General features: G+C 32.8%; 1 protein-coding gene across 1 annotated transcript; it reads left to right on the top strand.

Moving 5' to 3' along the window:
• The first annotated feature begins 771 nt into the window (after nt 1-771).
• Nucleotides 772-22375, top strand: LOC111053956 (elongation of very long chain fatty acids protein 1). The gene is made up of 8 exons (XM_022340904.2): nt 772-910; nt 10390-10497; nt 12577-12767; nt 14601-14687; nt 15277-15333; nt 16095-16200; nt 18101-18237; nt 21181-22375. The coding sequence occupies exons 2-8, from the start codon at nt 10413-10415 to the stop codon at nt 21346-21348; spliced, it is 831 nt and encodes a 276-aa protein (XP_022196596.2). The 5' UTR covers nt 772-910; nt 10390-10412; the 3' UTR covers nt 21349-22375.
• The last annotated feature ends 449 nt before the right edge of the window (nt 22376-22824 follow it).

Raw genomic sequence — 22824 nt, 5'->3', positions numbered from 1 at the left:
TATAAGAAGAAAAAGGAAAATAAGAAGAAAAAAGAATAGGGGAAGATGTTTTAAAAATGGGAAGAAAAAGTATAACAAATTCGAAAAAAATAGGTAGATGAAGAAGTAAAAATAAAAGGAGAAGAAGTAATTGAAGAGGATGACCTATAGTAGGTGAAGAAGTTGAAAAAAAAAATAAGAAGAAGAAGAAGAAGAAGAAGAAGAAGAAGAAGAAGAAGAAGAAGGTTGTGGTAGAAAAACTAGAAAATAGAAGAAGAGAAAGAATAAGTCAATTAAGGAGAAGAGATAGAGTAGAAATAGAAAACAAAGTCATAGGAGAGGTAGAAGGGAAATAAATAAGAGGAAGATAGATACAAAGGAGAAGAAGAAGAAGATTGAATTGCGATGGAGGAGGAGGAGAAAAAAGGGTAGCGGAGGAGGAGAAGATAAGAAGAATACTGGACTTGACTGGACTTGACTTCGATTGTCAAGAAAAGATGAAGAACTGAAAGAAGAAGGAGAAGAAAATTTGAAAGAAGGAGAAAAAGAACTGAAAGAAGAAGAAGAAGAAGAAATAAGAAGAATAAGAAATAAGAAATAAGAAGAAGAAGAAGAAGAAGAAGAAGAAGAAGAAGAAGAAGAAGAAGAAGAAGAAGAAGAAGAAGAAGAAGATGATGATGATGATGATGATGATGATGATGATGATGAAGAAAAACAAGAAGAAGAAGATGAAGAAGAAGAAGTAAGCAAGTGCAGTTAGCTAATCAAACAGAGGTACAAGATGACAAGTCCGTATTTAGAACTTTAGAAGTAGGTAGGTGTGAACGAACGTTTATAATCAGCTATCAATCCAAATCTGAGGCAGTATTAGCAGAGGTCTCTTTCAAGTAAGAGTTGGGTGCTAGTGCTTACATCATTGGAGGATATCACGGTACGTTATCTCTATATCATAATATTATCAATCAGCTACTGTATAATCTATGTATCTATAATACTGTATAATGTAGAAAAGAATCGGCTTATAGACGTACAAGATAGGAAATTCACGAATGACGCATCATCACGTCTGAACTACTGGACTGATGTAATTGAAATTTTTACATTATAGATTCATAATTTACCGAGGATGGTTGTAGGCCTATTTTAAATTCTTTAAGATTCCGGTATGTTAAGTTTTCAGCTTGTCAAGTTTTTAGTTAGATCCTTGCGGAGCACTGTCACGGGCTAATTGCTAGTCTATAATAATATAATAAAGGAGGGATTTGGCTCATACTTGTACGGGATACGAAATATATGTCTGTCATATCATCACGTCTTCAACTGATTAACTTGATATTTTGCATAAGGATTATTAATTCAACGAGGATGGCTACAGGTCTATTTTCATTCCAGTTATCCAACTAATCATTACTTTAATGTCAAATGTCTGACAAGGATAGCAAAACAATGCCTCTCAAGTGCTGACTTTATTACGTGAATCTTCCTGTGGTTGATAGGCTGGCGAGTGTACTTAGTAAATAACCAAGAGTCAGTTATTTTTAGAATTATTAGTTATTTTTCTGTTCCTATTCAGGACCTATAAGTTTATAGTTTTTAAATGGTTATTTTGATTGGCAATAGAAAATCCCGACCTAATTTCTTCCTCACTATCAATAAGCTTCCACCAGCTTAGAATTCAAGTGAATTTGTGATATCTTGTCTTATTGAAATGATGATCAGTATTTTTTACTATAGTGAGGTCCACGTTATAATGACAGTATTTGATTAACATTGGTGTTGCTATCCTTGTCTATCATTTGACAAAGCAGATAGCGCTATCCCTTTCTAGCTCCGCAACGTTGCCAGATCGTTTCTCACGATGTAGAAATATAACTACGTGAATCTACTTATAATCTTCGTCCCTCATCCATCACTTTTCAGGTTGCTGACACTAATTTATCTATCTGCAGAAGACAGTTCCATACATTGTTTCAAAACTCATAAATAAACCCTCGTCAATTCATCACCAATAAGTTGAGTAAAAAGCTGGTAAGAGATATAAATGAATGGTTAGCTTCGAATGACATAATAATTTAAATAGTGGCTGCTAGAGTCAAGCAAATTTTCTCGTATTCTCTCCAATATTCATCTAGAGAAACAAAACTTAATTCTATTAGGTCTCCCTCTGCCTTCTCCCCTATCCTTTCTTACTCCCCTTTTCCTTCTTACTTTTCCTCCTTGGCTTTCAGTTTCTTTTCAAATTTAGTAATTTTTCTTTCAGTTTTTATTGTTTCCTTCCATTGAATTAATTTATTTCATCCTTTTTTCTGAAATTTTAGAATAGCTATCTTTCAAACACTCGGCCTCTGCGCACAGGTTTTTCAACCTTGCGGGGACCTTCCATAATTTTATTGTATTATTTAGTTTAATAATGTGTATTATTATTATTATTCTAATGTAATTCTAATTTCTAAGTTTTTTATCTTTTGTTATTATTATTAAGGATGAATAAATGATTTTTGATTTTCTGATTTTGATAACTAATTAACAGAATATACATGAAAAAATATAATTTAATCATTGAAATATATATTCTCTTGTCGAATAAGATAGGATTGATTATTTCAAACAAGAATGAACAGTTTATATTACATCAGACATACTGGTATCAGTATAGAAAACAAGGCACAAAATCGGCAGCGCTCTTCTCCTATCTTTCGTCACTGCCATTAAAACGTGAACATCACTGAACTATTTATATTGGTTCACGTTTCAGTTATATGACTCTTCATCTCGAAATTCATCTTCAATATTTCTATATAGCCCACTTAAATTAAATTAGTTTTACTTTGAATTACTTTTTTAAATGTTGTTATTTATCACGAACTGCTTACTACTTAATCACGTTTTTGTTATTAAATAGAACGAGTAGCAGTCAAATTTCTTCAATAAAATAAATTTATTCATTTACTGTGACAACGAGATCTTTCGGCAGGTCCGCCATTTTCAAGGTTGATAACACTATAAAGATGAGTGATTAAATTCATTTTTTGAAGAAATTTGAATGCTAGTAGTTCTATTTGATAACAAAAAGTGATTAAACATTTTTTTGTATGATTAATTCTGAAATTTATTGTACCATTTAAGAACTGGAGAATGTCCATGAATCATTCCAAACTTTCTATCACAATACCAGCCGAAGACCATAGATTTTATCATATTGTTTTGTTTTTAATCATCTACAGTAGACCGGAGCGATCCGAATAAATCAACTAAGCAATAATTATTAAGATTTGGCATGACATTGGCAACAGAAAATGTTTAGTAGAATTTTGTTATATCGACCTTAGTTGTCGATATAGATCGATTTGTCGATATTTTTTAAAAACGTTTATAACTAGAAACTTATCAGTCGAAATCCGATTCTAAGGATACGGTTGGAAAGAGGGAGAGATTTCCAATAAGGATCATATAATTTGTTTCTTTAGCGCTCAAAGATGAAAAAGTACATTCTTCGAAGCCAACATTTCAAACAGCTTAAACGCTTATAGAAAGTTCAAGACATCAGAGAAAGAAATTATATTCTATTACGAGCGAGCAATTTCTGTAAGTCTGTTTATATTTTCATATCTCATTATCTGGTTATTTATGTTCAACGGATCTCGAAAACGGCTTTAACGATGTTCACGAAATTTGGAACATAGTTGGTTTATGATATAAAAATTCGATTGCACTAGGTCTCATCCCTGGGAAAACTCGCTGAAGGACATGAAAAGGATAATTCATCCTTGGAAATCAGATGATAATTTCGTCGTCTGTCGAAACAGAACATGCCAATGTGGGAGAGAGACAGAATTATTTCTAGATGTGTAATCAATCAGCGAGGAATATTATCTAGCTAGACTAATTTAATCGACTTGATCGAAAAAATCTGGTTTGTTGACATGACATGATAATCCTTCTAAACAAGAGTATATCATAATTTTCAAAGTTGATCATTATTTGACAATTTTAAGTGATTAGTGAGTGTTATTTTGTTATTCAATTTGGTTTGTAAATAATCTAAATTAGAAATTTTGTTTTCAAATGTTTGAACTGAAAATTGAACCTGAATTCAAGTGTATGGAACATAACCTACTTTCTGGACTATTTATAGTGTATAAATCAAAATTCGGGGGATAAACAGTTTTGGGCTGTGCCTGTTAGTCCTTCCCCAATCATTCTAAAGAATTGTGTTTAGTTTATCAATAGTCAATAAATAAATAACGTGCGAAGCTTGGTGCCCCGATATTAAATCTTATTGGAAATGCCTTCCACTTCCCATCCTTAGAATCAGATTTTGACTGACAGTTTTCTAGTTATAGACGTTTTTGAAAAATATCGACACACACACACATGTTCATCAAGCATAAACAAATCATATCCTCGTGATAATAGATTAACTGAGTTAACTACTATAGTGAGATCTACGTTATAATGGCAGTATTTGATTAACATTGGTGTTGATATCCTTGTCTATCATTCGACAAAGCTGATGGCGCTATCCTTTTTTAGCTCTGCATCGTTACCACATAATTTTTTAACAGTGTATGAATTCAATTAATCCACATACCATACTCATCCATTGACAAATATAATTTCTTGATGAATAAGATACAGTATAATTGATTATTCTAAACAAGAATGAGATGTTGATATTACATCATAACCGGTATCAGCTATCCACTATTGAAGGCGGTGGCAAGGCAGAGAATCGGCAACGATGTTCTCCTATCGTTCTCCACTGACATTATAAAATGGACCTCACTATATAACTGAGTCAACATTTTTTCATTATTTACACCAGAAAGAAGGTGACATTGATAATTTCTATTGAAGTGCTATGATGATAATGCTAAATCAAATGCAGTGCAAATAAGCATGTTTGGTACTTATCTCATGATGATAAGTAGAAAATTGAGGTTGGCGAATTCACTAAACATTTGAATTTTGTGCAGCAATTGATTTTCTTGAAACTTACAGCAGAAAACAGTTGAAGGTTCAATTTTTGTAAATCACGCTCCTACAGTGATGCATGTGATAAAGTGAGTGCAAATAGTAGACTAATATCATAGAGAGAAGATAGCATAATAAGAAGTATGCCATGATAGAATAATATAATAATAAGTTTGATTTTTTATGATTCTGCTGTTATAAAATTTTGTAATTATAAGCTAAATTTAACTTTAACTTTCTGCATTATTTCGAAACATTATGTTTTTCTTTTACTGTTTTGCAACTCTCACCAGCGGGCCAAGATTTTCTTTTTGCTGGTGATGCCTAAATTTTATATTTTATTCAAGTATATGTATGAGTAATTATGTTTATTTATTTATATTTTTAATGATATGTCATATTATAAAGATTTTGTAATATGTTTTGAATATTCTAATTGGCAATAAATGAAATTGAAAGTAATATTGATATAATAATAAGTAATATGCCATGGTATAGGGCGTTTATGTTTCAAATTGTACTGTTAACTCAAGCCGATAGTCCTAGTAGTTGATATTGTGACGCTGGTACAGTCTCATACAGTGCCGTTCTTATCATTAAGAACGGTACCATCTTATCATCCGCTATCTTATCATATTTGGGTAAGTTCTTCACTCTCATCCCAACAACACAGTAATAATAAACAGTAGTCGGCTTCATTTATCAAAAAATTGTCTTGGAATTTGAAGCATGAACGACCTATACCCATGGTTATCTTCTTATGCTATCTTTTCTCTCTGGTAACAGTAAATTTCCACCGCCTTCTATAGTAGATAGCTGTGGCTCCAGTCACCCCGGTATATCTAATACACCAAGTACACGTTATAATGGCAGTGGAAAAAGATAGGAGAAGAGTGATGCAGATTCTCTGCCATTCGACTGCTTTCTAAAGAAGATTGCTTATACTGGTATATCTGATGTAATATTACCTGTTCATTCTTGTTTTGACCAATCATATTTTATTCCTCAAGAAAATATATTTCCAAATGATTAATTATAAATTTTCATGGTTGAGATTGAATATTTTGTTGATTCAATATATATTCATACATTATTAAAGAAACGATATGGCAACGTTATGGAGCTAGAAAATCTATCATCGATAGCAATACCAATTTCAATCAAATACTGCCATTATAAAGTGGACCTCATTATAGTAAAATGGGCCTTCTTTGGAATTTGGAGAGAAATTCGGTGACAAGGACAAGTTAGTCCCGTTTTCCAGATTTATCTAATTGGCTGTTAAGTTCATCTTAACATCCGATTATGAAAGCAGCCGCTGCGTATCAGCTATGGTGAAGTCCACGTTAAAATGACAGTGTTAATTAGGATTGATTGGTTTTGCTATCCTTGTCTATCATTCGACAGAGCAGATGACGCTATTCTTTTCTATCACCACGACCTGATCGCTTTTCTAACAATGCAGAAATATAATTAAATAACAAAGTATTTATCTCAATTATTGAAATAAATAGTAAAATCATTGAAAATATATTATCTTGACGAATGAAATATAATTGATCATTTCAAACAAGAATGAACAGTTAATATTATATCATATATCAGCTATCCTCTATAGTCAGGCAGTTGAAAGGCAGAAAATAGGCAATCCTGTTCTTCCATCTTTCTCCACTGCCATTACGACGTGGACCTCACCATAGACATTGCAGTAATCGTCCAATTAATTATATTGGCGTGATTCAATTTATAAAGCTAGTACCTAATTTGCATTGGTTTTCTATCCTTGTCTATCATTAGAAAAAACAGATAGATCATTTTCTAGCTCCTCATCGTTTCCAAATCGTTTGTGACTATGGGACACATAAGGAACCAAGCTATATCATGTTAATTATTTCTTCCCACACACGGATTTATAGTCCAAGTGGGGAAATATATTTCCTTGATTTGTTTTTGTAAAACTATTATTGTTATTGGTCATTTTGTATAACTAATATGTTTATGATTTTTTTGTGGAAATAAAATTGAATTGAGTTGAATAATCATAATTATCATATTATATTTTTATAAATAAATCATGAGAAAATGTATATTCGTGACTAATTAAAACAGTCGGGAGATAGATACCATCATTGTTGTAATTATATATATTGATTAAAATTCATATTTGTTAATATTTAAACTATTGTTTTCCATTTAAGGATATTCATATTCACAGATGGAAATGACTGAGATATTGCAATTATTGAAATGCGAATGAATTAATTATTATTATTAAACGAAAATCCAAATTGAATTCTGTAATTCACCCCGAAGACTTCTGCTACTGGAAATATCGTTCATCGAATTTCCATCTAGCTTTTTACCCTGTTGTCAATATTTTCAGTAGCAGAAGTCTTCGGGGTGAATTACAGCATTTAATTTGGATATTCATATATATCTATATTGATTAAAGCTCATATTTGTCAATTTAAAGTATTGTTTTCCATTTAAGAATATTCATATTTATTATATCATTGAGAAAAGATAGAATTAGGAGATATCCCATGGTATAGGGATATCCTAGCCCAGTGGTCGCCAAACAGTCGATCGCGAGCTACCGGTAGCTCGTGGGGAAGTTTTTGGTAGCTCGCAGAAATGCTCGTGCAAAAAGAATGTCGTCCAGTTTGAATATAAACACTTTCCCAGTCTGAAGAAAATCAATGACGAGAAAAATCCTCCACAGCACCGCGACAATAACCGAAAATACGTTACAATTCTTTCAGACTTGAGACAACAGTTTGATCAACGATTTCAAGATTTCAAAAGCATATCAAATATGGTACAATTCATCAACTCTTTTTTATGCAGAAGATTTTGCAGCTTGTGTTGTATAACATTTTGGTGGAGATCAGGCTTCAGTTTAAATGGAATCTGTGGATTTTCAAAATGATTTTTGTCCCTCAGATCACTTTCTACAACTGGAAATATTTGGCCTCAAGTCCCCAAAGAAAAATATCAAAATATTTATTCAAGTTGCATTGAGGTTGAAAACTATGTTCAGCTCTACTTACTCGTGTGAAGCATCTTTTTCAAGTATGAAATTCTTAAAAAATCGATAAAGGGACAGACTGACAGATGAACATTTGGACAACTGCATCAGAATGGCGGCTACAACGTACACTCCAAACATTAAGAAAATACTTGATGACCAAAAAGAGTTCCACTGCTCTCATTGAAATGTACATTTCAACTATTGTTATACTTTTTGCTATGAGATAAGTAGATTTCAACACTAGAAATGTATCTTTTAAAGGCAATAAAAGATACTTTCTTCAGTCCTTGGTAGCTCACTAGAAGTTTTATGAATGCTATTCTAGCTCACAAGCTCATGAGTTTTGGAGACCATTGTCCTAGCCGATGATCCTAGTATTCATTTTCGTACAGCTATGAGACGCTGGTAGTCTCTAATGAGGTGTCGTTTTCACTCTCTCACCCGGCCAAAAATGTAACAATAGACAGTAGTCGGCTTGAATTTACAAAAAAAGGCTGGAAATTTGGAACATAAAATACCTTTATCATGGGATATCTTCTTATGCTATCTTTTCTCTATGGTTATATTCAAATCTACGAATTTACAAATATTCAAATCTACGTAGATCTACGATCTACGAATTTCTTCGGTAATATATTTTTTTCTTCAAAGATCAAGTTTATTCTGTCTTAATCTGGTTTTTTACACAACGAATTTGGAAACAATAGGAAACAGATTTGGTAACATGATTATTTATAAAACCTGTTACAAGAGATAACACTTCTGGTAAGATTGAATAGCTACTCAGGCTATAGTTACAAGTTACAAGTTGCTTAGGCTAATTAGGTACGATTTTGGAGAAAGAGAAAGAACTATTTGGCTTTCACGATTCTGGAGTGAAAAGATTAGGCTATTACCATTTTGGTGAAAAATGTTACACTAGACACTTTTGAAAGATTCTAGTCGATTATCAATGGGACTACATCTCTATTCAATCAGCATATACATTCCAAAACCTGTAATTGGTTTTTCACCAACAATGGCATTACAATAGAGTAGTAGGAGACGTTGTAAAATTCTGTTGTTACACAATAACCTATAAGTTAGTGAGTTCCACGTTATAATGGCAGTATTTGATTAACATTGTTGTAGCTATCCTTGTCTATCATTCGACAAAGCAGATATCGTTATTTTTTTCTAGCTCTTCAACGTTGCCAGATCGTTTTTCAACAATGTAAAAAAATATAATCTAAATATAATTTTAATTATTATAATAAGCTTTCATGATGATAATTTGAAAAAATATACCTTACCTTATACCTTATACGCGGGCTTTTACAGCCTTCCCGGCCGTTTCCCGCACTCAACACGCCATCTGCCTCTATCTCTCCATACGTCTTGTTGAATGCCCCTGCTCACCATGTCCTCTTCTATGTTTTGCTGTCAAACCGTTCATGATATAATATTTGATTTGAAATATCAAGTCCTCAAAAATTGATTATGCTGTAAAAGTGAATTCATATAACTTTGTGTTGGTGAGGAGTCTCTTAGGGGAAGGTCCCACCACTTTCATACTTCAGCCGGGACCGATAATTTAACGTATTCAATCGATAACACTATCGTAGCCTTGCTGAAAACTGTTGTTTATATCTGGGTTCGAACCCAGGACCTCTAGGCTACTACGCCGGGACCGACAAATTCACGTGTCCATATGATATCACGAGAGTTACCTTGCTAAGAACTTTCGTTCATAAATGGGTTCGTTTGTTATGAGAGTAAGAAATTTCCAAAAAGATTAATATAATTTGTTCCTTTGCTTTTCGCTTTTGAACTTTCTATGAGCGCTCAAAATTGAAAAAAAATACATTTGTCGAGTTCAAAACCAAATTTTAAACAGTTTGAACACTCATTAAAAAAGTTGAAAAACGTCAAACAAAGGAACAAATTATAGAAACTTATTGGAAATTCCTTCTTCGAATCAAGAGTAGAATAAAATTTTACTGACCATTTTTTGCTGCAAATTTAATGTGGAATCCATGGTCTTCGGCTGATACATCTTTCATGAGACACTCTGCAGAGATATGATAATAATGTAATGACCGGGTTCGAACTCAGTTATGAACAAAAGTTTCTAGCAAGGTAACTCCCGGTTTATCAAATGGACACATTAAATTGTCGGTCCCGGCTTAGCAAAGTTCATAAAGAAACAAATTTTATGCATCTTATTAGAAATTCAATTCTCCTCCCAATTATATCATTGGAATTAGCTTTCGACTGATAGTTTTCTATTTATTGACGTTTTTAAAAAATACCGAAAAATTGATATAAGAAAATTTTACTGGACAAATGGTACTCGGCTGTTACACCTTTTGTAGAATACTCTGTAAAATTAAAAGTGTATGTTACTAAAGTATTTTATTTTACAGAGGACCATCAGAAAGTTTAGACCATGGACGTCTTTGAAAAAATTGAAAATTTCCAGGGATTCTTGGAAAATGCTACGGATACCTCACAAAAAATGATAGTCAAAGAAGGTTGGTTCCAATAATTCAGATATACTTCCTCTATTTTTAATATCTCACACTATGATAATTATTGATTAAGCACTATTTCTCTATCCATTTCTGGATAATTTCCATCATCTTCCTATTTATTTCTGAATAATTTCCAATTCAACTTTTACAATTTCTGATTATTCCATTTATTTCTGCATAATTTCAAAGTTGACTGTTACATTCTTACATTGCTCTTGGAAATGGTAATATTAATAGAAGAATAAATCGCTATATAAAATATGTCTGTAAAGAATTTATTGAATTATAATTATATAGTGAAGCATATAATCATACACAAGTGAGATTCTACGTTATGAAGTCAGTGGAAATCTTCGGAATTCGGATGGACACGTTAATCGTCGGTCCCGGCTGCCTGAAAAGCAGTCGTTAGGTCATGTCAGAGGCCCTGAAATCGATCAGTTGCGACCTGAAAACTCTGACACCAGACATGAGCCAGCCAGGTCACTCGATATTATTATTATTAGTGGAAATCTTTTATACGATTACAGAGTTGTCTATTTTCATATTTTTCACGCCTTCAATAGCGGAGATAGCTGTGATTCAAGACATCCTGGTCTTTAATATAATATTGATTAGTTCTCTATAGTTTTGCAGAAATAAATACGTGAACTCTCAACTTTTGATGGGGAATCCTGTTGCAATAGTTCTTGCAGTTGACACTTATCTTGCGTTCGAGCTATGAGTAGAAGCATAGAGAAAAGATAGCAAATGGAGATATTCCATGATATAGGGTGTTTATGTATCCTAATTCACTATTAACTCAAACCGATTGTCCTAGTAGTTGCTTTGACGCTGGTAGTCTCTCATACTGTGCCGTTCTTACACTCTCACCCCAACAACACAGTAGTGACAGTAGTAGACAGTAGTGACAGTAATCGGCCTGAGTTAACAAAAAAATGGGCTTGAAATTTGGAGATATCATGAGATATCTCAAAAACCAAATTGAGATTAATAAAATCGTGGGTGAAACAAAACTTTTATTTTAAAATTGAGAACTGAGTTGACTGAATCACCAATTTTGGCAATATTAATTATTTATTATTGTGTAAAAATTATAAAAACTCGACAATTATTATATTACCTTTCTGTGCATTCATATTTTGTCTATCAAGTACTTGGATTATTGACAAAATTCAACATCCATAGATCATCAAAAGAATTGTTCCATTTGTACTGCTGTTATGAGATAAAAAAAAGTATTTCTTTTTTTAGAACTCGTGGCTGGAGCTCAAGGCTTTTTTTTCCAGTCACGCCGAGAACTATTATATTTTAATTATTATTTTTATTTGTAGAAATATTTCTTGTACCTGGCAATAAATGCAATTTTCATATCCTCTTATCCTATCTTCTCTTCATGGTAGAAGGAAGTGGCAAGGCAGAAAATCAGCAACAGTGTTCTCCCATCTTCCTCCACTGCCATTACAACGTAGAGCTCACTATAGTGCCCCCTATTGTATTCATATTTTCTTGACGAATAAAATGTCATCAATCATTTCAAACAAAAACAAAAAGGTTAATATTACATAGGATCCTGTATAGAAGGCGGTTGCATGGCAGAGGATCGATAACGCTGTTCTTCTATCTTTCTCTACTGCTATTATAGCGTGAACCTCACAGTGACTATAAATCACGTGATTATAATTTATTTGTAACCCTAGGCCCGGTTGAAAAAAAGCCGGTTCAATTTCAACTCTCACCAGCGGGCAAAGATTTTCTTTTTGCTGGTGATGCCTAGATTTTATATTTTATTTTCATTTTATTCAAATATATGTATGAGTAATATTATGTTTATTTAATTATATGTCATACTAAAAAGAGTTTGGAATAATCATGTCTTGATTATTCTTATTGGCAATAAATAAATAAACCGTGATTCATTTTACGAGAACCAATTTGAGAAGGCCTTTTTGAAAAGACGGTTACTCCGATTGCTTCTCCTGGAATTGAAATTTTGAATTTGTGGTGGAATTTTAATCACTGGATGAAATTTAACCTTCTTTTGTGCAACCGGCACTTAGTATTGTATTGTTTTTGCAGATGAATACGTGAACTCTCTACTGTTGATGGGTAATCCTGTAGCGATAGTTGTGGTGGTTGGCGCTTACCTTATCTTCGTGCTAAGAGTGGGTCCCCAACTGATGGCCAATCGCAAACCAATGGACCTCACCTACACCATGATTGCATACAACCTTCTGCAAGTCGTGCTCAACACCTATCTTGTCTTAAAAGTGAGTGAATAAATGAAAAATTTGCTTTCATTTTCACAACATATCCAATTATACAAAGGAAAATTATAGTTAATATCGAGGACCGAGCTTCGCTCTGGACTACAAAAGCATAACAAATTAATTACGAAAGAGGAAATTATAATAACATTCATGGTTCATACAGAAATGTTCTATCTAATCACAAAAATTGAGATTAATTCCCAGACGAATGCAAAAATTTCCCTCACAAAGGCTCGGTTGCTCAAAAGCCGGTTAAATTTTAATCCTGATTAATTTCACGTAAACCAAATCAGAGAAGACCATTCCAAGAAGATGGTTCTATTGGAATTGATCAGGATTAATAATAGCCCGGCTTTTTTGCAACCGTCACTAAGAGCCTGACTGAATGATTACAAAAGTTCAACAGCTGAGTCATAATTTTGACACAGTCCCACACACATAAACTCGCTCATTCACTTCCATCATCAACAGACGACGAAATAATTATTATCAGCTGTTTTTCCAAAGATGGATAATAAAATTATCCTTTTAATGTCTTTCAACGAGTTTTCCCATGGATGAGACCTAGTGCAATCGAATTTTTATATTATAAACCTACTATGTACTGAATTTCGTGAGAATCGTTGAAGCCGTTTTCGAGATCCGGTGAAATACAAACATATGAGCATCTAAACATATAAACAGAAATTGCTCGTTTAATAGTATAGGATTAACACCAGCATTAAACCTTGGTCAGTGACCATCAGGGTGAACTTAAAAGTAGGCGAATAACATTGAATGAATAAAGTATCGATTAGGCTATTACTATGTGTATACTATATTATGGATAATATTATTGTTACTCCAAGGCTGGCTACCAACAGTAAAACATGAACGATGAACATGCATACACATGCATGTGAGAAATCTAATCTTTTCTGGAAAAAGTCTGGTTTGTTCTACATATTCTATTGAATAATGTACGTATCTAATCTGTAAGGAATCTAAAGGTGAATGAAGATTTTGGCTGGCCACTAACGGTAGGACATGCATGATGAGCATGCATGTTCATGCATTTCATCATGCATCTCATCATGCATGTTTTGTCATCATCAGCTAGAGGCTTCTAACATAAACTGAACAATCAATAACAATAAATAAATTACTGGAAAATTACAAATTATAATGATAGGAAAATAAGTTAACCTCAAATAGAGCAGCAGAGAAATATAAACAACAGAAATTGGAAATAGAAGAACCTAGCCTCAAGAAATTTTGCTTGAAGCCTTTCCCTGTGATGACACAACATTCTATGACATGTGTATCATGCATGTTCAGATGTTCTAATGTTTGTGGCAGCCCAAATAAAAAGTAAAATTCTGGTTGAGAATCCATTCCTAGCAAATTCACAAGCGAGTAACTTGTAATACTTGTAACTTTTCTACTAGTAGCTTGTAACTTTTAAGCGAGTTATTTCTGTAGTATTTTCTGCTTATCCGAAATAAAACTGCAATGGCTTATCTATTGATCATACCTCTCAGCCTCTTCCTCTCCTGTCTTCCTTCTTCTATTCTTCTTCTTCTTCTCCTTCTTCTTCTTAATATCATTATTTTTTTCCATCTTCTTATTTTCTTCTTCTTTTTCTTCATCATCCTCTTCTTCATATCTTTTTCTCCTTCTTCTCTAGCCAAAAAAGAAAGATATAACTATATTCTGTTCGACAATCGACTCCTAGCAAATGCAATAGTCTAATTAGTCTAATATGTTTTTGATAAACTTTGTTACTGTATTTTTTATATACTGTATTTGTATTTGTTACTCATTTTTTCAGTTACTGCTTTTGTTACTTTTCAGCTGATCAGGCACAAGACTGCAATGGATTATTTATTCAATCATACCTGTCAGCCTCTGGAGAAGCAAAGCAACCCTCTCAGATTGGAGGTAAGAGCACTGGACGGACATTTTTGTTTTCAAACTACACATTTCATAAGACAATTCAGCATAATATAATATCGATATAAAATGAGAATATCATAGTGAGGTTCACGTTATAGAGGCAATGAAGGAAGATAATAGGATAGCGTGGCCGATTTTCTTTCTGCCTTGCCACTGCCTTCTGAAGAAGATAGCTGATACCGGTATATCTGATGAAAATAATATTAACTGTTCATTCTTGGTAAGAATATTCAATCATAATTTTATTTTATTCGTGAAGTAGACCATATTTTACAGTGATTTGATGTTAAATTTTCATGATTGGAATCAAATATTCTTTAAATTAAAGATATTCTCACATTGATAAAAGACGATCTGGCTATGTTGCGGAGATAGAGAAGAATAGTGCTATCTGCTTTGTGGAATGATAGACAAGGATAGCAAAACCAATGTTGAACAAATACTGCTATTATAAAGTGAACCTCACTATATTATCACCATTTCTTATTCTTCTGACTTTCAAATTCTCTGTTGTTCTTTGATCTGCTAATTAATATAAATTGATTAATCAATTTGTTTTTATTCATTTTTGCAGATGTGTAGCGCATATTGGCAATACTTGGCGATGAAAATTCTGGATTTGGCCGACACGGTGAACATAAATTGATTATTACTAATTAATGAAGAAATAATTAATTATACCCTTTTTTCAAAACTTTTCTTTATAAAAAACACTTATATAAAAGACAACTTTACCTCTAATATGATAAATGAAAGAGTTGGCTTATACATGTACAAGATAGGAAACTGCTAGACTGATTAACTTGAAATTTTGCATATAGATTCTTAATTCATCGATGATGGTTATAGGCCTATTTTAAATTCTTCGAGATTTCAGTAGGTCAAGTTTTCAGTTTGTTAATCTTTTAATTGACCCTTGCGGAGCACGGGTTACCAGCTGGAAGAAAATGATCTATTTCGATTTTATTTACGTATTTCTTTTCCATTTATTGTCCTATCACAATACACTATTCATTTATGTAATTTTCTATTCCTAATGAGTCTTCTTCAATTTTGATTTCCAACGGTAACGGTAGAGCATGCATGATACACATTTGTCATACATTGTTGTGTCATCACAGCTGTGATCACAGCGAAACGCTTTGAGCAAAATTTTTGAAGTTAGGGTTCTGTATATTTCTTCTTTGCTGCTCTATCTGAGGTTGAATATTATTCTTCTATCATTATAATTTTCCAGTGACTGATTTATTGTTGTTGGTTGTTTATTTCATGTTGGAAGCCTATTACTGATGATAAACCTGTGTGTCATGCATGGTCTACTATTAGTGGCCAGCCTTAGGATACTTTTTCAAATTCAATATTTTGTATCTCTCATTTTCATATATTTTCCAGATATTCATCGTACTGAGGAAAAAACAGGGAAATGCTTCGTTTCTACATATCTATCATCATGCATCTATGGTATTCCTCACTTGGTTCTGGTTTAAATACATGAGAGGTACAATCGATTTACTTATTCACTCATTTATCTACTAATATAATTGTATATACCCAATATATCCCAAATTTTATAGTCAGTAACATGAAATAGTATCTTACGGACGGGAAGGGGCCTTTTGCAGGTGAGAATGATGTTTCATTCCAGCACTGCAAAAGACATTCACGTCCAAGTAACGTACACTATTATTTGTCATAATAATCTAAATGAAGAAGAATAATTGAGTAATAGAAAACATGACATGCTTGTGCTGAAGTTACTACATGCATTCTATAGGCTAAACATACCCCAGTTTACAAATTTCGAATCAGGAATTTAGTAGAAGTTGACAAAACTTCCACCTGGAGCGCTGAAGTTAGTTTTTTGTAGCAGTTTTGCTGTTCTTATTTCGGAACTGGCGTTAACCGAGACTAGAGTTCCATTCCAGCACTGCAAAAGACATTCACGTCCAAGTAACGTACATTATTTTTTGTCATAATAATCTAAAGAAGAGTAATTGAGAAATAGAAAACATTACATGCTTGTGCTGAAGTTACTAAATGCATTCTATGAACATAACGTAGTTTACAAATTCTGAATCAGGAGTTTTGTGGAAATTGATAAAACTTCCACCTGGAGCGCTGAGGGTGGTTTTTTGTAGCAGTTTTGCTGTTCTTATTTCGGAACTGGGAAACATACTCGACTGTAAAGATAACATATTGTTACATTGGAGTAGAGTTTATTTTTTACTTTACAATGCAAATGGCACTCATGTAATAACATTGGTAGATAAAATAATAGGTAGTCCTTGTGCTATTTTTCTTCCAAATCTATAGGTGACAAAGTCCAAGATAAGGTTAGAATTTCACGTGTATGCAGTAACACGGAGAAGAAGTAAGAGTAATTCTTTCTACTTTGTGGCAGTAATGAGAATGATATGTTTATTTGTTCTGCAAATAGCTGTTTACCGGCTTGATTACATGCATGGAAAACAGGTGAGATTGAATGTCTATGAAAAAAAATGGTACACTGAATAAAAATTATAGTACATTGAGGTCGATGTTGAAACCTGAACCAAAACCTGTAATTGGTATTTCACCAACAATGACATTACAATAGAGTAGTAGGAGACGTTGTAAAATTCTGTTGTTACACAATAACCTATAGTGAGTTTCACGTTATGATAGCAGTATCTGATTAACATTAGTGTTGCTATCCTTGTCTATCATTCAACAAAGCAGATAACGCTATCCTTTTCCAGCTCTGCAACGTTGCTCGATCGTATTAAAACAATGCAGAAAAATAACTAATGAACAAAATATCTAGTCTAAATTATGAAAATTTATTATCCAATTATTGAAAAATATATTTTCTTGGCGGATAAAATATAATTGAATATTTTCAACAAGAATGAACTGTAAATATTACATCAGATATCCCGATATCAGCTATCCTTCATAGAAGGCAGCGGCAAGGCAGAGAATCGGTAACGCTGTTCGCCTATCTTTCTCCACTGCTATCATAACGTGATCCTCGCTAGTTGCATGTTGTTTTGTTCTTTTTATGTTCACTATGCTATTTTCACAGCACCTTATCTTCTTATATGCTATCATTTGTCTATAGTTTCACTAAGAACAATTACTAGGACTATTGTCTTGAGTTAACAGTGAAATTTTAAATTTGCAACATAACGGTCCTTTACCATGGTACAGGATATCTTCTCATGCTATATTTTCTCTATGCTGCTGGTCTGGAGCTAAGGTATTTATGATCTACAAGATTGATTAAACCTGTGTCTTTGAACACGAAATTTTGTGAGGTTGGATCTCCGTATCTCCGTTTTTTGTTCATTTTTCCTTGGCTGCTCTATTTTGTATCATAATTTGTATTTTTTGTAATTTGTGTTTCTGTTCAATTTCAGAGGAGCAGTTTGTGGTATTGGGTGCATTGAATTTGCTAGTTCATTCGTTTATGTATTCCTACTACTTGGCATCTTCATTTGGGCCGAAAGTGAAGGCATTCCTCTGGTGGAAGAGATATGTAACCTGGATTCAAATGGTAATTACTCAATTCAAGTTTTAAATAATTCATTTATTTAATCATGCATTATAGTCCAGGCAATGAATGCTCAAAAATGGGTATAGAAGGAAGAGTTGGAGTACAATTTTTGACCCCACAGTTCTGTTAAGGGAAGAAAGGAGGAATACACACTAAATTTCCCCATCCCTTCACGATGAGGGGTAAACGTGAGGGTGGTTCAAAGGTGCCATTATTTAGCTTCTCGCATCTATAAGAAAAGCTAATTATTATTTCGCGAGAAACTAAGGCATTGGGCATGCGAGAAACCAATAAATTATTATTGCGAGAAACTCCATTATTTAGCTATCTCGAAATCCATGCGTCTTACAGATATGGCTTTCCCGTACAAAATTGAAGCTTTCAAAATCTCTTACACCATTCATATCTCAACATTTAAATATCTCTCATTGTTTATAAGATATCCACGCCTGAAGGTGTGATATTTTTGAAAAAATCACGTTTGCCTCCAATTTTTTTCTCTTTTTGGCCCAATACTTTTTTAATTATTTAACTATTTTTTAAGAAAAGTTATTATGATTCATTATGCTAACATGCTGATTATGAGTTCGTAGAGCATTAAATTCTCTTCAATTTCTTGTTTAATATTCATCTATTCTATGCATTTCCTTACGACCGTTGCAGCAGTTTTATTAATGAGTGTGAAATCTACACTTTTGCAACTCTAGATCAATTGACAAAGGAATTTGGAAGGAATGTTTAGAACCCAGTTTTTGACTCTGCAGCTGTGTTGGGACATGTTGGGAGGTGAATCTATCAAAAGTCCTCATCCGTAACTTGATGTTAGAGGGATAATGATGGTTTGAAAGTTGCATATCCTCATTCTTCCCTTACACGCTTATATCTTGGGAGCAATGTACTCAACTGACTTTCCATTCAAAAATGAAGCTTGATGAATTTCCTATACAAGTTTTCTCCAGTGGAGTTTCAAGATCTATCAAATTTTTCATATGTTTGAAATCCGCAAATAACTAGAAAACTGTTAGTCAAAATATAATTCTAAAAATAAAGTTGGAAAGAGGAAAAAATTATAATAAGATCCATCTGATTCTTTTCTTTTTTTGAAGGTTTTGAACCTTTCATAGGCGTTCGAACAGTTTGAAATTTGGTTTTGAACTTGACGAATGTACTTTTTATAACTTTGAGAGTTCATAAAATTTCAAAAACATGAAACAAAGGAAAAAGCATATAAATTTTATTGGGATCTTCATCCTCTCTCTAACCATATACTTATTAGAAAAGCATTTTAACTCATAGTTTTCTAGTTATTTCAAGAGACTTTTTCAATTTTTTTTTTTCACAAATTCCATGTAGAATCTATGGACTTTACACATTTCGTGGGACAACCTATGCAATAATATATAATATTATGTGCAACCACAAACAGATATCATAAAAAAATTACAGATTGAAGTGAACAAATCACCTGCGTGGTATGCCACCAACTAAAATAAAAGCATGGATGGAAGTTGCAGTTGGATGGGAAAAGAGACGTCGGAAGACCGAGGAAGCGGTGGACACCGGAACAGGCTTTACAAGCCTAGTCCATGATGGATGATGATGATTACTATTTATAAGCCCATTATTATCCATGCAGACTATTGTATATTATACAGAATTGGTGAAAAGTTTGCAAACAGCTTAATATTTCTGTCACAAGCACAATTTTACAATATGTTTCATTGGGGATCCTATACGTATGAAAACTTCTTACTGTCGCTTCAAAATTTTGGTCCGCCATCTTGAATCCAACTTAATTTTTTCGAATGAAAAGGTGGTCATATGATACATGATTTTGATACAGAATTTTAAGAGAAAATTGATGACGCTCGATATCTCAGACCGTTTCAAAGTTATTCGCATCTGAAAATACCAATGACTCATACAAAGAAGGGCCAGAAAAGTAGTTTTATTTATACAAATCGGATCCCCAATAGAACAGATTTTCAAATTATCCTTGAACAGTAATATTGAGCTGTTTCTATACTTTTCACCAATCCTGTTCATCCTATTGAAATTGCCTTATCTATTTTCATCTTTTTTTTGTATTGGTCTTTGTTTTATGAATTAATATCATCAAATAAAAATCCAAATTGAATGCTGTAATTCACCCCGAAGACTTCTGTTACTGCAAATATTGACAACAAGTTTAACAGCTAGATGGAAATTCGATGAGCGCTACTATTCAAATATTACTTCCCGGGATGACAAATGATTTTTGAATGGTAGCGCTCATCGAATTTCCATCTAGCTGTTAACCCTGTTGTCAATATTTGCAAGTATCAAGTATTCAAGTCAGTTAGTATTTGCAGTTCAGTCCTGAGTATTTGCAGTAGTTTATATGGGAATTAAAATATTTAATTCAATCCCATCTCACATAAGAGAAATTGATGGCTTGAAGGAGTTCAAAAAAACACTAAGGGGATTCCTTATTGTATTGTGTCCGTACAGGTTAGCAGACTTCCTTGTTGAATAATGTTTGATTGATGTATGTTATGTGGGATCTGTTGTGTTGAAATAGGTGGGATGGTAGATATTGGATTAAACTTTGACGTGTCATATACTGCGGGATCGTTGCTCCCTTAATGCAGTTCAGTAATTGTGACAAACAAGAAAAGTAAAGTTAGTAAAGCAGTGGCAGAAGTCTTCGGGGTGAATTACAGCATTCAATTTGGATTTTCGTCTAATAATATTATTTCATTTGCATTACAATAATTTCAGTCTCTCAGTAATTTTCATCTTTGTTTTAATGTCTATTTTCAACTCATAAATGAATGGAAGCCAGCAATAAAGAATAAATAAATGAATGAATTAATAAATGAATACATGTATTGTATAGTCGTATATCAACATGTATCATGTAACTGTGCTAATTGCTAGTAATGATGCACATATATGTTGTAGGTTCAATTCTGCCTGGGGATCGGCTACTTAATTCTGCTAGTAGTGAGGGGATGCCGTATTGCCTGTGGATCTGCACTCTTCTGGGCCACAAATCTTCTATTTTTTCTCGTATTATTCTCAAACTTCTACCTCAACACTTACAAAAAAAACAAACGGAAAACCATTTGATCTCCTACTAATCAAATAAAAAGAAGAAGGAGATGGAGAAGAAAAAAAGAAGTGGGAAGAAGAAGAAGAAGAAGAAGAAGAGAAGAAGAAGAAGAAGAAGAAGAAGAAGAAGAAGAAGAAGAATAAGGAAATAGGAAGGAGGGGAAGGAAAGGAAGAAGAAGACGAAGGGTATGAAGAAGGTGATGAGAAAAGAGACGAAGAACATTCATACAATGTTGGAATTATTGTAATTATTTTTTATTTACTAGAATTGTATCGTATATAGGTCTAATGATATAATTATTATTTTAATATTAATATAGTGAAGCTTCTCGTAATAATGCCAGTATGTGATTAACATTGGTGTTGCTATCCTTGTCTATCATTCGACATAGCAGATAGCGCTATCCTTTTCTAGCTCCACAACGATGCCAGATCGTTTCTCAACAAAAAATTCAATATCAATTGGAAAATTTATTATTCAATAATTGAAAATGTATTTTTTTTAGGAATGAAAGGATCTGCGCTGTTTTGATCCACGAATCTCCTATTTTTCCTTGTCTTGTTCTTAAATTTCTACCTCAAACTTTGTGATTTGAATAATTAATCGAATAGAATAATGAAATCTACAAACGTTATCTTCATATTATATAGTGAATTTCACCTTATAATGACAGTGGAAGTTTATATACTATACAGAGTTTCACAAAATGTGTATCAGCCGAAGATTATAGATTCTGAAGAGCATAGAACCTGTATCTCACTATAGATCATGTTTTGCAATGAATAGGTTAGAGTAAGAATTGATGAGCTTTATTAATTTTGTAATCTACTACCTATCTTATATTCTGGTGTGTATTTTATTTTCAAATATGCTATTACTTCTCTCATAATTATTATTATCATGAATACTGCATAGAATTGTAAGTTCGTTTTCTTCCGTTATGACTGTAATCTTGTCATATGTATTAGTATTTTATGCTATGTCAATTGTATACTATTATTGAGAATAAAATTCAATTCGTTTTCTATGGAACTGGGCTGTTATTATTAAATTACCATGGAATAATAGTTTTATTGACATTCACTATTTTTATAGAATGAATTCTTTTTCTTTTTTTAAGGACTTCTAGCTCCTAGGTGACCCGTGCTCCGCAAACGTCTGTTTAAAGCACGAATTAATTGAATTTAGTTCTTTAGTTCCTTGCCGATATTGAAAGTATTAACAACTATAAAAATTTACAATAAAACTATTTGAGTTCTACGTAGACTTTGCATCACAAATTGAATAAATTTGTTTCAATTATTACAATTATTCGATTAACGAAAATGAAAATAGGCCTTGTGCACACATTTATTTCATTTTTGTATGATTTATTAGTATCTTTCAAACAGTTTGATTTATCGATGTCTGGTTTCCGCCATTCATTTCCTCTTGAAATTCTGCATAGAAATTATGTCAAACATGACCATCTTCTCATTTTAAGAAATTGAGT

Source organism: Nilaparvata lugens, chromosome 12, assembly GCF_014356525.2.
Source record: "Nilaparvata lugens isolate BPH chromosome 12, ASM1435652v1, whole genome shotgun sequence".
Taxonomy (NCBI): Eukaryota; Metazoa; Arthropoda; class Insecta; order Hemiptera; family Delphacidae; genus Nilaparvata; species Nilaparvata lugens.
Note: the sequence above shows the minus strand (reverse complement) of the source record. Positions and strands in the feature narration are given on the sequence as shown.

Bases quoted from the DNA above. Each gene is read 5' to 3' on its own strand.
- LOC111053956 (XM_022340904.2), top strand. From the start codon at position 10,413: ATGGACGTCTTTGAAAAAATTGAAAATTTCCAGGGATTCTTGGAAAAT. The intron at 10,498-12,576 runs GTTGGTTCCAAT...TTGTTTTTGCAG, and splicing joins AAAAATGATAGTCAAAGAAG to ATGAATACGTGAACTCTCTA. The intron at 15,334-16,094 runs GTGAACATAAAT...TATATTTTCCAG, and splicing joins TTCTGGATTTGGCCGACACG to ATATTCATCGTACTGAGGAA.